At 49.7% G+C, this 14,931-nt stretch overlaps 4 protein-coding genes across 4 annotated transcripts; all 4 read right to left on the bottom strand.

The window, feature by feature from the left end:
• Positions 1-529: 529 nt before the first annotated feature.
• Positions 530-1,910, bottom strand: PV06_02175 (uncharacterized protein). The gene has a single exon (XM_016402825.1). It carries the CDS (start codon positions 1,779-1,781, stop codon positions 618-620), a length of 1,164 nt encoding a protein of 387 aa, XP_016266722.1. The 5' UTR covers positions 1,782-1,910; the 3' UTR covers positions 530-617.
• Positions 1,911-3,824: 1,914 nt separating this feature from the next.
• On the bottom strand, positions 3,825-5,310 carry PV06_02174 (uncharacterized protein). Its single transcript, XM_016402824.1, has one exon. It carries the CDS (start codon positions 4,918-4,920, stop codon positions 4,141-4,143), a length of 780 nt encoding a protein of 259 aa, XP_016266721.1. The 5' UTR covers positions 4,921-5,310; the 3' UTR covers positions 3,825-4,140.
• Positions 5,311-5,787: 477 nt separating this feature from the next.
• Positions 5,788-8,574, bottom strand: PV06_02173 (uncharacterized protein). The gene is made up of 3 exons (XM_016402823.1): positions 8,115-8,574; positions 7,814-8,065; positions 5,788-7,559 (listed from the first exon to the last, which is right to left on the bottom strand). Exons 1-3 carry the CDS (start codon positions 8,472-8,474, stop codon positions 5,919-5,921), a joined length of 2,253 nt encoding a protein of 750 aa, XP_016266720.1. The 5' UTR covers positions 8,475-8,574; the 3' UTR covers positions 5,788-5,918.
• A 3,847-nt stretch (positions 8,575-12,421) lies between these two features.
• On the bottom strand, positions 12,422-13,315 carry PV06_02172 (uncharacterized protein). Its single transcript, XM_016402822.1, has 3 exons — positions 12,912-13,315; positions 12,776-12,849; positions 12,422-12,703 (listed from the first exon to the last, which is right to left on the bottom strand). The coding sequence occupies exons 1-3, from the start codon at positions 13,162-13,164 to the stop codon at positions 12,659-12,661; spliced, it is 372 nt and encodes a 123-aa protein (XP_016266719.1). The 5' UTR covers positions 13,165-13,315; the 3' UTR covers positions 12,422-12,658.
• Positions 13,316-14,931: the final 1,616 nt, after the last annotated feature.

Here is a 14,931-nt window from a genome sequence, read left to right as displayed (position 1 = left end):
TTTCTGTGGTAACCAGTTCGATCCCAAAGTCTTTTAGGCTATCATTGTACGGAGTACCTCCGTCAAAAACAACTCCGCAAGTCAGCGACCTGCATTAGCGGTGGCGCCACGCCAGGGCCAACTACCAATTAACATTGTACGGACCACCTCCATCATCTACCTAGGCTGCTTCCGCCAGAGGATGAGATGTTTCTTGCAGCTGTGGCTGACTCAATCCGTGGGCAATAGCTGGATTGATGGCAGCAAAAGTCGGTTCCACCATCATGCATGTCCCCGGGGTTTAGGGACTTGATCTGCCTATCCTCCACTACACTGGTACAAGTAGTCAGCTACGATCACATATTGTATCATCTCGCATCGCGTCGAGGGAGATACGAAACCGATACGAGGGCTCCATACATACTCGGTACCCAGAAAAACAAAAACCTTAGACACCTGTCGCGTCAAGGGAGGAAAGAAACAAAAAAAAACCAAACTTATCAAGAGGAGGTGGTCTTCGCACGGATTTCTAGTCTTGTGAATGTTTCATAGGTCGTCATCAGCACAAATCTAATCATGGCACAAACTACACCATTACCGAGTACTCCGTATATGTACAGTACCTCAACAATCAAACCTCAATCTAATACCAAAGTCTCTCCAATATCCATCAATCCGATCTCTTTACCCCATTTCAGCCCTGCTTCTTCTGCCGCAATCTTCCAATTCCTGGGTGGTGTTCTCACGTCTTCATAGTGCATGGACAACCCACCGCGCACAGTTCCCCAGTGCATTCCTATCGACCTCTTACTTTGTACATCCTGATGGATCCGTATCGAATCCCAAGAATTCGCATGAACACCAGACATGAAATCCCGGGGTTCGCACAGTCCGATGGGCAGTAGAGCCAAATCAAAGGGTCCCAACAACTCCCCGACTTTCTTGAAGGTAGGACACACCGGTTGCGCATCCTCTTCTTCTCTGGTCATGTGTCGGTTGGGAATACTTCGATAAGCCGTGTCTCCCGCAAAGTATACGTTCTTGTTGTCATTGAGATCTTGAATGGCGTACGAACACCACAAGTCGTGGTTCCTATCATTGATCCATCTCGATGAAAAGTGTTGAGTGGGCGTACAAGTGATTCGTACCGTTCCAACATTTTCTTCAGCACCGATCTCGACACCGTCCCACCAATCCAGCTCGATGATGTGGGATGGATCGATACCGAACGAAGTCAGCCATCGAGCGTTGTGCAGACCGACGACAAAACGAACGTCGGAGGATCTCTTCGCGTAGACGGCTTTCAGGGTCGCTTCGTCGGCGTGGTCGTAGTGGTTGTGACTGATCATGACCACGTCGATGGGGACCGATTCCAGGAGCTCCGTCAAAGTGCACGGCGTGGGAGTGTATCTCTTCGGGCCCAACCACGTGAACGGAGACGTCCTCTCCGAAAAGACCGGATCGCACAGGATGTTGATCCCGCGGCTTGTGGCACCACCACCGTCCGGTGGTCGAGACGTCTGTAACAAGAAACTCGCATGACCGATCCACGTCACTTTGAAGGCCGGGTTGGGATTCGTCAAGTCGACTTTCCGGACAGGGACCAGACCCTCTCGATCGTCAGGGACGGGGACGAATTCAGGTCTGTCCCGGCCAAACCGTAGTTTGAAACCACCCATCAAACCGCCGTGGTGAGGGTTGAACGAAGGCCATGGGTTGTGGAATCCCTTTGGGGGGTTTCCTACATGATGGGATTTTGGTTCTTCGGGCGACAGTGACGGCAGTCTCTTCACATTGACCATCCTTCAGAGTATTCTAACAAGTCAAAAACGTCGGACCACGAAATGACTGTTACGACGATAAAAGACTGTGTTGTTGGACAATATAGAAGAAAGAAACTGGTACTCACTACCTACTCAGGTACTTTGATAACATTCTTGACATTAGGCATTAATCAGTCTCATGTACGTACGAAAACTCGGAGTCACATTCGGCCGATGTTTTTTTGTTTTGAATCTGGGACATCCGAGTATCTCCGGACAAGGTAATGAAGTACTTCATGACCTCATGACATGGACCTACGTACGAGTACTCGTATGGTCAAACACGTTGTTACAAAAGAATTCATTAGGATGCGTTTTCTGTCTTGTATCTTCCCCTTTATCATTCTATTCGACATCAAAGTTGGAGGAGGATGTACTCGTAAACCCGCCAACTACCATTCCTGGTATATGTGTCGATTTGTTTACCCCGCGCCCGCGGTCCATCGGCCTCAAAAATGTCCGGGGTATCAACCACTCTACTCCGTTTATACGGATATCTTTGTAGATATAAGAGGTAGGTAGGTTGACTGACGACGACATTCATCTACTCTCATTCAGACTCGTTTGATCTATCCCATCTCTTGTACTAGATTTGAATAGTTGATCAGTGATATTTGTTACACATCAGGCGACCATCTCATAAATCCATGTCCCCTACTCCGTACGTACCTCAGCATCTCGGATACTTCTGTTACACTGCTCAGCGGTATCGCTGGACTCACCACCCCCTCTGCTACTATTAGGGGGCTCTACGTGATATATTTCATCTCCATCTCCAGCCTACCTCACCTCAACCCTAGTATCTTTCCACACAGCCAGAGATAAACAATTGTTTCAACCATGATTCCCCCTCTGATAACCCTAGAAGAACACTTCTTCTCCCGCGCGGCGTCAGCCTCGCCTACCATCTCTTCACAATACTCTGAACAATTCATACACATCCCCAGCTTGTCCGACAAACTGACCGACCTCTCCACCCTTCGTTTGTCTCAGATGGACGCCGGTCGAGTGTCTTTCCAAATCATCTCACACGCTCCGGGCAGCCTTACCCAGTCTGAATGTCGATCCGCCAATGACCAATTGTCCTCCGCGATCAAGGACCACCCTGATCGATTCGCAGGGTTCGCCGTCCTTCCAGTCTCGGACCCTGACCCTGGCGCCTCTTCGGCTGCCGAGCTGGTTCGGTGCGTGACCCAACTTGGTTTCGTAGGTGCCCTCATCGACAACCACACTTCGACGGGGGGTTACTACGACGGCGAGTCCTTTTTTGACCTGTGGAAGGCCGCGTCCGACCTGGACGTTCCGGTCTATCTGCACCCCACCTGGCCGACGCAGACCCATCTCTCGACGTTGTACACCGGCAACTACCCTTCCTCGGCGACGAAATCCATCTCGGCCAGCGCCTTCGGTTGGCATTCCGACGTGGCGACTCACGTCCTCCGACTCGTCGCCAGTGGCCTGTTCGACCGTCTGCCCAACTTGAAAATCGTCATAGGGCACATGGGGGAAATGATCCCGTTCATGTTGAGTCGAATCCAACAGTTGAGCGTCCGGTGGGGGAAACACGCCCGCCCCTTCAGGCAAGTCTGGGATCGTAACATCTGGATCACCACGAGCGGAAATTGGAGTGTGGATCCCATGGCCACGATCCTGAGAAATACAGACCCCAAACACATCTTGTACAGTGTCGACTACCCCTTTGCGAAAAACGAAGACGGTCTCGAGTTCATGAGGGAATTGCAAAAGAGTGGTCTGGTCACCCAAGAACAACTCGAACTGATCGCCTATCGAAACGCAGAGAGCTTGTTTGGCGTCAAGGCCGTCAAGAGGTATGAGTAGTCAAAAAAGAAAACCAATACAATACTCCTGTACAGGGGTTTAAAAAAAAACTCAACCCCAAAGGATCAAGGGGATGATTTACGAAGTACGGTTTCATGATACCGAGGACAGAGTACTGTACGTCGTATGTTGGAATAGTAGTACATCCCTGTGGTAAGTCGAGAGCGCGATGTGCCAGGAAAACGAAAGACAAGATTCGGAGTCTGTATACTTTGTAGAATAACCAGAAATATTCCGTATTCAGGGATCTCCTCCGTACTTGCACACATGATGTAGTGTCATCTGATAGATCAATTTGTTCAACACATCACAACTCAAAAAGGTGTCACCTATGGAGTACCTCGTAAACCAGACCCAACTCCATCGCTCAAAAAAACCCATGCACCAGTGACAACCACATGCATACGGACTAGACATCTTGTACATATACACACAAACACAGACCTCAGTATCAATTTCTCTTGACTACTCATAATACCTCCGTAGCAGACATGACTCATCACCGCCTACTGATCTTCCTTATGGGTCTGCTCCCACCACCAAACTCGGCGGGATCGACCGTCCTGTACCCACTCCTCCCGCTGGGTCCACGTTTCGGCGGTCGTTCAGGACTGTGCTCCTCGATGACTTCGACAATGTCATCATCGGCACTGACACTCGGCTCGACATGTTCCTCGACCACGACGGTCTCTTCGCGCTCCCTGACCACCCTCTCCCGCCTCGGCGAATGATGGTGATGGCTGACTTCGGTCATCGCCCGCGACCGGCTCCGGCTCCGTCGACTCTGGTGATGGTGACGGACGATTTCTTCTTCGACCACCGTCTGCCGGTTGCCGAAGATGCCGAAACGGAACGCGCTCAGCAGGACGTACAGGACGAGTATGAAGCCCGCGATGCTGCCGAGGACGATGCCGGCCAAGGCACCAGGAGCGGGACCCGAGTTCAACCCGGCGTACGTGGTGGGGATGGCGAGGATGACATTTTGTTGTCGTCTGGCGAGACCTTGGTGGTCGCCGCGGGGTCGCAAGAACACGGGCTCCTCGACCAGTTGCGATCGGGGTGTGATGGCGGGAGGGGAGTCGGCGGCGAGGGCACGACTGGACAGCCGTATCGTGCCTCGGATGATGAGGGCGAATACAGACGCCAAGGGGGTGGTGGACTGGGAAGAGGAAGAGGAGCCTCGTGCGGATAAAAAGTTCAAGGTGGACGATGCCGTTCGAGAGACGACGGTCTTGATGTGGTCGCTGGACACTATTCGGCTTGCGACGGTCGGAGGCATTGTGCTCACCGGTGCGCGCCGTGCGTGTAGCAGAGAGTCTGTACTGCGGTCTTGTTTTTTGCTTTTTGTCTAGTTTCAAGATGTACAGTAGAAATGATGTGTCTGTCCTGTCTCCCTTCTCTTTTTTCTTTCTGTGTCTGTGCTTTTTCGGTACTTTTGAGTGGTAGGTGCGTTGGATGGTGGTGGATGTATTGCGGGGGACGGTGACCACTGGGATGTCGGGAGAACGGTGTAGACGAAGAACAAAGTAAGTTTTTGGGGGGTAAACGAATGACTCGAAAGAATTCAAAAAAAGACACAAAACATCGATTTTGTCAAGGACTCTGTTGATGCTCGTAGAGACACACACACACGAAGGGAGAGGGAGAGAACGAGTGAGAGGAATTGAGGTGTGTGTGGTGGTGATGGTGATGCTGCGTCAGTCCCCAAGATCCCCAGCCACGTCGATCGCCCTGTAAGAAAAAAGCTCCCCGCCACCACTATTATTTTATCACTCTCCTCAAAATGCTGGTGGTTGGATTTCACAACAAGGATGTACTCCGTATTCACCTCGTACAACATAATCTCATGATCCTTGATATACGGAGTATGGATATGATTGATCTCACCTTGCTCTGCTCCGTACTGCGTATCCTCTCCAAAAACTCTACCAAATCCTAATTTCCTAGTCACAATGGAGCAATGGTTTTCCAACTATTGTAGCACCTCAAGCGCATTTCGGGCAGTACATACTCCGTACCCCTAGCCCTAGCTACAGAACACTGTCGTCTAGGCGAAATCACCCATATAATTGGGATTGCGAACCTGAAATCACTTGCCTACACGTCGCCTGTATCACTTTCAACGATAATTCAATCACCAAGTCTTTGGTCATTTGCTCGAATTGGCTATCAAACACCTTGCTATTATCTGAATCGCTTGCTCAATCAAGAAAAGAAGCCCTGCTGCGCATCGCTATGCATAGTCAATACAACATAAAAGGTAAGTCGTCCTATAATTCAAAACCCATTGGGGTCTCCCAAATCCCACTTTCTCGTCGTCAATTTGCGTTGCTTCTTGACCGTGGTAGGTGGCTGTTCCTCAACTGTTGCATGAGACACATTGGAACTCCTCAGTGATTGTTTTCTTGGAGAAATCTCAGATGTTCCGTGCATATCACCCTCACTGGATTTCGCCCTGATGGTCAAATCACTATCCCTTGCCTTTAATGAGGCTAAAAAAGGGTTTGTTGCAATGTTGATGTTGGCCGTCTCCTGCAGGATGATACCCTTGACTGGAGATTTGGAACCCCCGCGCGACCTTTTTGTCGGACTTCTTGTCTGTAATTCCTGCTCTAGGGCCCGCAGTTTCGCTCTGAGCGATTCGTTCTCTCGTTCAAGTTCTTCGACCCTGGCCTCAGCCGCGTCTTCATGGATATGGAATTGCGTGGTCTTCTCCAGGATTCCCAGCTTGCCATCCATGAACGCCTCGTTTTGTGTCTTCTCCTGTTCCCAGGCGTCTCTCCATCTTTCCTTTTCCTCTTCAAGATGCTGCTCCATTTCTATCCAGCATTCTTCTCGCACCTGTTGCTCCATATCCATAAGCTGTTCTTCTGCTGCCTCGGCAGCTGCTTCGGCTTCGACTCTCTTCATTTCTTCTTCGGCAAGTCGGACCTCCAAGGCGACGCACTTTTCAGCAAATCGAGTAGCTTCATTTGTTGCTTGTTCTAGCTCTTGAGCAGTCAAATAACTATTGATCATGTCTTGAGGGCTTGTGCGACCCCCATTGGCTCCTTTGCATACGCTGGTGGTGCGAAGGATTGTGCTTGTGGTGCTAGCTATTCTCGAGACCTTGAAATCTCGAGCCAGGGCCGAACATTTCAATATGTGCCTGGTTGCATTGAAGTCTCCAGAAGGATCGGCTGTTACGATCATGACAGCTTTCTGCGGTCGGTAGGTAGCTGCATGGCTTGAGGAGGAAGGGAACGAGTTGGAGAACAAGAGCTCGGTAAGTTTGCACCGTCTGAACGGAATAACCGCCTTGCTGCCTTCACTCTGCATCTCGAGGCACCGCCCTAGGTGCATCAGGCTCACGTTGATCTTCCCGGCTTCGGCCAGGGTGAGCCCTGTGGTTTTCGCATTGTCCATTCGCTCTGTTCCTGCAAGGTCAATGATTGATAGTGTACCACCAGTCCAGGCCGGCGTCACGGAATCAGCGTGCCCCCTCATTGCAATTTTCTTCTTAACTTCAATGCAAAAAAATGCGTGGCTTCTTGAGCTGACATTGTTGCTGCCTGTGGATGCGGTGTTTCTTTCCTTCAGACCCCTCCGAAGCACTCGCATGGCTTCGTCATAGCTTCCACAAACAATCTTTTGAAGTCCCGCCACTACTTTGCGATCTGGCGACATCTTTGTGTTTTTGAACGGCAGACCCTTTTTCTGTTGTTGCGCCGCTCTGGGTCGGGTCGACATAGTAGGTGCGTTTGAAGAGGCTGAGGAGGAAAGGAGGTCTTTGATGTCATTCATATACACCTGGTACATTGACACAAGAACCACGTATTCGTTGGTTGGGTCAACCTCGATCGAGTATGACGAAACGTCTGGCTGCCGTGGGAAAGTGCTCTGGCGTGAGGCCGGGTGGTCTGGAGCAGCATAAGAGTCCTTCACAGTATGTATATTAGCATATGAGTTTTTTGAGCCTTTTAAACGGGTCATGGAGGGAGGGGAGGGCACCGCGATCCCTGTTGGGTGAGGAGGGAAGATCTAGGCATATATCCCAACCTTGGTCTTTGGTCCATCCAGGTATCTGTGCTATAGTTGGGAAAGAATCAATTGCAGACAAGCATGCCGATGTGCTTGTGCCATGATGAGAAGAATAGAAACAAGCCAGGATGATCAAATGTGCGGGGATTTACCATCATGGGTGTTTGTGCTCTCGAAAAAGGCAGCCTCGCATTTGATATCTCTGCCCAATCGCCATCACTATTCGATGTATCGAGAAATGTGGCTGCTGAGAGGATTTTGGCTTCTGAAACATCCGATGCCTTCAAAGCTGATAGAAGAGTTGAGTCCGCTCGCCTGATGTTGTCACCGATTGATGTGAACAACAGATCAAGAGTCATCTGAGTTAAACCTCGTTGTGATTCCGACCCGAGAATGGTATGGCTCTTTCATTCGGTTAGCTTAGAACCTGTCATCTCTCAGACAGATACACACCTTTCCACTCCCTGTGACTCCCAGCGTCGCAATAAGACCATCTTTACCTGTCTGCAAAACGCTTTTGAGTATGTCTATACTTCCTGTCTCTTCGAACACATCTAGCTGCGATGCCACTTCTTCGAAAACTTTGGTGAAACTGAACTGCTCTATCCAGCGTCTGTTGGAATCTCTCGGAGTCTGAAGAGTTACATGCGAAGGAAACGATTTGGTGTTCTCTTCAACAGGAGTGGTGGTAGGTTCAACAATGAGCCACGGGTCGGATTTCTGCTTCGCCAATTGGGGTTGTATGGGTGGCCGCAGGCGCAGGTACACCTGGAAAAGAGGATCTTTTGACGGCGTCTTGGTAGACTTGTCCATATCGGAGAGTCTGATTTTGATAAAGCTGGTACAACGTTGAGGACAGTACTGCAGGTATGTATAAGTTTGAAGCAACGGGCAGCAGTTGCAGATGGCCCGGATCATGCACTGATCATCAAGAGTACATCCTGACTTGTACACAGTTTTTCGAGACCAGGCGTCAATAGTTGGTCGTTGCCAGAGCAACCACCACAAAAGCTCTTACATCACGTGCCTTCAAAATGACTTCTCTTCCTCCCGATATCAAAATCATCCATCAACTTGCTAACAAACAACCTTGCGGTAACTTCCCGTCCCCATGCCCAACTCAACTGACTCCTCTCTGAGGGAAAAACGGATAGATGGTTTCATATTGAATGCCTGCTGATGCAATGAACCGCGACTCCAGCGTGTTTGGCCTATGGAAAGTGCTCTTTGGCGCTGAGGTTTGAAGCCGACGGGTGCTATTTGGTTACTTGTCCTCTCTTGTGCGCTTTTTACCTGAAATTGTAGGTGCGTCTTGACCAAACCAAAGCAAGTAAGTCCTTTCACGAACAAAGACGAACAAAGACCTACAGCATGTCGCCGGACCTGCATCCCCATGGATGTATCTGTCTCTTTCTTCCCAAATCCGATAAATATCGCTTAAAATATCGCCTCCCTATCTTTCTCAACCCCCTAAGCACTCCTCTCCTGAAATCCCACTTGCCTGGTGCTCTGAAACTTTGATCTGAATTTGCTTGACCCTGCTTCCACTTGATCCCAAGACTTTGACATGACCTCCAGCCTTACGGTGTCCGATTACCAAGTTGGATGGATATGCGCTCTTCCCCACGAAATGGCGGCTGCCATGGCTATGCTAGATGAAGAACATGGAGCGCTCGCAGAACAACCCCTGGGAGACCACAATAAGTACGTGTTGGGCCGCATTCATGCGCACAATGTAGTGCTTGCCCAGTCCACGGCTGGCTTGGCTCCCGCGGCCACTGTCGGCAAGGACATGGCGAGGACGTTCCCGGCCCTTCGAGTGGGATTGATGGTTGGCATTGGTGGCGGTATTCCCAACAAGGACAAAGGCATAGACATTCGCCTGGGAGATGTTGTCGTCAGCCACCCACAGTATCCATGGGAAGGAGTAATCCAGCATGATGGAAAATAGATGCTGAACAAGCCACCTGATCTACTACCGCGTACTTTGCGCGCCCTCCATACAAGACACCAGATACGCGACAGTAAGATGCCAGATTACATTGCACATGCGATCAAACGGAATCCTAAGGCAAAAAAGCGCTTCGGTTTACCCCAGGATCCTGATCTCTTTCATTGCAAACCTGCGACAATGATATCGAGAGTGATATAGCTAGCTGTAAAGGACTTCATCACAAACGAGGCCAACGCGAGAATACACATCCAGAGGTTCATTACGGAGTCATTGCGTCAGGAAACCAGGTTGTGGAGGACGCAACATTGCGAGATCGACTGCGAGAAGACGATGGTGCGCTTTGCGTGGAGATGGAAGCAGCAGGGCTGATGAACGACTTCCCATGCGCTGTTATCCGTGGTATATGCGATTACGCCGATTCACACAAGAATGATACATGGCAATCGTATGCAGCTATGACAGCGGCAGCTTATGCGAAAGAGTTGCTGGCAGAAATTTCTCCTGTCGAAGTTGGCAGAGAGAAGGCACTGAAAGATGTAGTAGGTAAGTACCAGATTAAACGCATCCAACAAAGGTCAAGAGATCACGAAACCTATCGTAGAATGATGCTTTCTTCAAAATCCTCTCCAGACCATGAAGAGTTGTTACGATCGGTCTTGGATGCAACCAATTGTCGCAGCATCAATACGGTCTCAGACAGGATAATACCAGGGAGGCAGATCGGGACTCCCCTATGCATTGCGTCAGAACATGGCTATGTGAAGACAGTACAACTACTTCTTGATAAGGGGGCAGATATCAATGCAGCTGGAACGTGGGGATCTGCGCTGCAATCTGCGGCGTTGAACGGTCACGAGACAATAGTACGACTCCTTCTGAGGTACGGAGCAGATGTCAATCTCAAAAGATGGCACAGCAGCGACGACGCCTTTATCGTAGGAATCAACCCGCTGAAAACTGCAGCACTAAATGGGCATGAGGGGGTTGTGCAACTGCTCCTCAACTGCGGCGCAGATGTTGATTATGCAGAAGAAATTAGGGATGATCCAGATGATTCACCAGAGATGTTCGCATCATTCTCTTTGGGAGGACCTGCACTGTACGCTGCAGCAGCCACGAGCAACAGGAAGATTGTCGAGATCCTCCTCAAGCACGGAGCAGATGCCAACGTCGAAGGAGAGGAGCGTGAAGTGGCACTACACGCTGCAGCGTGTGGAGGTTATGACGATATTGTCAAAATCCTCCTCAAGTACGGAGCAGATATCAATGCTGAAGATGGACGATTTGGAACGGCACTACAGAGAGCAGTGTACGAGGGTCACGAGAAGATTGTCGAGATGCTCCTCAAGTACGGAGTAGACGTCAACGCCAAAGAAGGATATTATGGAACCGCACTTCAGTATGCATCGCGCCATGGTTGTGAGAAGATTGTCAAAATCCTTCTCGAGCACGGAGCAGATGTCAACATGAGCGGCGAACGCTTTGGAAGTGCGTTACAGGCTGCAGCATGCAAGGGTCATGAGGAGATTATTGAGATTTTAATTCAGCACGGAGCAGACATCAACGCCGAAGGAGGAGAAGAATATGGAAGTGCACTACATGGTGCAGCATACGGTGGTTATGAGGAGATTGTCCGGAGCCTCCTCGAGCACGGAGCAGATGTCAACGCCAAGGTCAAGGGCAAAACTGCACTCGTGGTGGCACGAGCCCATCGTCGCCAGAAGACTATACAGATACTTCTAGACCATGGAGCAGTCGAGAGCCCCGAAGATCCAAAAGCGATCGAAGAACTCATACAACTAGAACGAGCCAAGACACCGTATATTTTTTTAGACAGCAAAACAGATGGAACGGATAACTCGGCAGGCTCAGCGACAACTCATGAAGCTGGGAAAAAGTAAATGTGCAAGAGATGGTCAAGACTCGGTCTTTGATGGAACAGTTTCAAAACCCTAGATAGACAAAGGGCGGAATGGAACTGATACGAAAGAGCATTAGTTATTGTCGTAGTGTAAAAGATCGAAACACTCCATGAATTTCAGATCCTAGGGAGGGAAATGTCGACATTATAGTAAACTCTTGAGTCTCACACTCTCTCGGACGTACACGGGCTGAACCATACATTCCTTCTTGTGTTATTCGGCATACAAAAGCAAGTATCTGTGTATCGAGATGCTGCCATGCCGTCTTCTTCCCTGCGGGAAGGTTTACTCAGTTGTGTGGACTGGTCGAACGGCTGGCCCATTATCATAACAGATATGATTCCCGAATTTTTCGTCGTTTGCACCCTGATGCATTCGATATCCCACTAGAAGGAGGACATGCCGTAATGATTTAGCGACGATGGGGACATATACAACTAAACATTCTGCTTGGAGTTGGGATGTTTTGGTCGTTGTCACAGGAACAGCACAAGGGACCAGGTTGTGGTCCATGACAAAAAAAGCATTGGAAAGAGGTGAAGCTATCGACGATTCGATTCAATGCCCCGCGACTCCCAAGGAATTGAGTTGATGTGCTTTGTTTCGTTTTGGTTTTGCAGTAATAGTATCTCACCCATATTTACAGTGCGGAACGAGACACGTCGCTCGAATGTACAAGATTCTCAAGGTTTCACAAGGGGTCAACGCAAAAAAAAAAAGGGAAAACAAGGGAAACAACAACACTTTGCTTTTAAACTGGTCAGGATCGTGAAAGAACAAAACAACACACCAAGACACTAGTAGATTTACCAATTTTGATCCCATTGAATCTACCATACGAGTACTGGTATGCAAGAGTCGGAACCTTGGAAAAGATTCCCAACTGTCACTACAAACCTCTGTCCTACTTGAAGAATCAAAACACTTTCCCCACCATTTTCCTATCCCCCAAGATCAGCCTAGAATTCTCTTGGTGTCGACCTCACAAATGTTCTTTCCCCAGGGTTTTCCTTTTTCCCAATCATGAGCATTGGTACTAGCTCATTTTCACCAGAGAGAAATCACATTGTGAAAATCGTGCCGCCGACACGCGTCGCCAGGCCACGCTTTTGGGTCACCCTCTAGAGGATGTTCAAAGTGGTGCATTGGAGGTTGAGAAGACCGCCCTATATGTAGGTTATGGATAGTCAGCAAAAAATTCTTCTTTCTGCAGGGTTCGACTGTAGGTGGACACATACGTTCTGGTCGCCGGTACAGCACGCAGCGACGTTGTTACCGCAGGCGTCGGTGACGGGAACACCAGCACCGAGGACTGTTGACATTTGGTCAGTATTTCATTTTTTTTGGGTGGCAACAGAGAAAAGAAAATCTTACTGCCGAGACCCAATGGGCTGCAAGATCCACCGAGGACACCGTCGAGAAGGCCCCCGAGCCCCAAGAGACCACCGTTGTTGGAGTCGGAGGTCGCCTTGTTGGTGTTGCAGCAGGAGATGACCTGGTCGTTGCCGCAGCTCACGTCGGCAGAGGCGCTCCTGACGTAGAGGTCACGCTTGGCCTGTTCGGTCGGGACGGCCTGGGTCACGGCGGTGAGGGCGGCGATGCCGAAAGCGATGATTGAGGAACGCATGTTGATTGAGTTTGGTGTTTGGTGTTTTTTTTTAAAAAAAAAACGGAGGGACTTGTGTGTGTGAGAGGTTTGAGAGATGTTCTTGCTTTGTTGAAACGAGAGTGATTGATGAGATGCAGAAACAAGAACCGTTCCCTCTGACTTGGACCGGTTTATATACCTTTTTTTCTCGTGGCCATGGCTCTCGACGCCCAGCCTTTTGATCTGTTTGTCTTTTCACAACCGCTTCAATTCCCCAAAGGTCAACAACACTTTGACCCTTCAGGGGCGGTTCATGGCAAGGGACAAAGGAGATTGTTTCCAAGGGTATGACAGTCGATAGCTTGGTTCCAAAAGGAAATCATCTCGAGCATCAACGATGTCCCTTGACGGCAATGAATCCAAAAGCATCACTCGATCAACATCACTCGCGCACTCCTTTCGTCCAGTAGCAGGTCCTGTCTCAGTGTCTGTGCAGATATACGTGCGGAGCTTCTCCTTGCATAAGCGCCACATCAATATTGTCTTGGGCCAAGAGGCGGTTCGAGTCTTCGAGCAAGTGAATGGGCCTGTCAACCATCCGTGCGAGGAAGGCGAAAAGTGTCGCTCAACAAGTTCCAGTAAGTCGGGCGGATTCCGTTAGTTTCTGCAAGGCCAAGGGGGTTTTGAACACTCTCAAGTTCGCCAGCCTTACTCAAGTGATCGACTGACACACACCTCACAGAAACATAGCGGAAACTCTGTACCGTTCTTTTTTCAATGTACGGAGTACAGCAAATCCTGGCCCTGATCCTGCGCTCTTCAAGGTTTGCTTGGTTGATGCATGGTCGTTTTCACAAGACCGTGCTGGAAGTCCTTTCAGCTGAGAAGGAATCGAAATCGCCAACCCAAAGTCGAAGTCGGATGCACGAAAGGCACGAGGCCCCTCCCCCCTGGTGATCTGTTGACACGGTCATCCCCCGAGCCAAGATTGCCACGAATACTCCCTGGGGGAGATCATGCAGTTTGTACCATGCAATTCTTTCAAGTTTTGCGGTCATGTAAATATCGAGAATACTCCTATGAGAATCTCGATTCTCATGGGGGGAGTTGCCAAGTCCAATGATCGTCCTGGACGACGTGAATAGTTGGCCCCTCGACTGACATCTTGGAACCATTCAATTAGTTCTGGAGTAAGCCCGTGACCGTTTTGCTAATGAACCCTCAACATTGGTCCTTTGGACAGGACAGGACGTCCATGTCAGAGCTTTAGGTCAGTCATGTAGATCCTTTTTTTTGTAGATCTTCCGCCTTTGTGGGGTTTCGGCGCTCGCTCGCTCGGACCAGTAGAAGGAGAACGGGGAGGTCGTGCACTAGTCAAAGGAGTATGTACGTACATATTGTAGGGTATCGTCTGGTCGATGGGTTTAGACAGCCGTACTTGTGTCGCAGTCAGTGGACGTACGCTCTCTCTCGCAGCGAAAAGAGCAACATGGTCGACCTTGTCACGAGGAGACCTGCTGCTGTACCGGGTGTGGTTGAAAATGCTACACTCCGAGCACACCGTGGTGACTTCGTCGTTGAGCGACAAAGAAAAAGATCGGTGGAACTCCCTTGCAGCCTTGTGGAAACAAAGAGAGTCTAGTCGTTGAATTAGAAAAGGAATATGACGGGAGATCACTGATCAAACTGAGTTGACACTTTGCGGGTGGCCGAATTGGGGAAGGAATGGCACCTGTCAAGAATCAACCCCTGTTGAGCTGACATCAAATAGTAGTAATAATAATACTCCGTAATGGGGGATGGCAA

The sequence above is a fragment of the Exophiala oligosperma genome (assembly GCF_000835515.1).
Source record: "Exophiala oligosperma strain CBS 72588 unplaced genomic scaffold supercont1.2, whole genome shotgun sequence".
Lineage (NCBI taxonomy): Eukaryota > Fungi > Ascomycota > Eurotiomycetes > Chaetothyriales > Herpotrichiellaceae > Exophiala > Exophiala oligosperma.
Note: the sequence above shows the minus strand (reverse complement) of the source record. Positions and strands in the feature narration are given on the sequence as shown.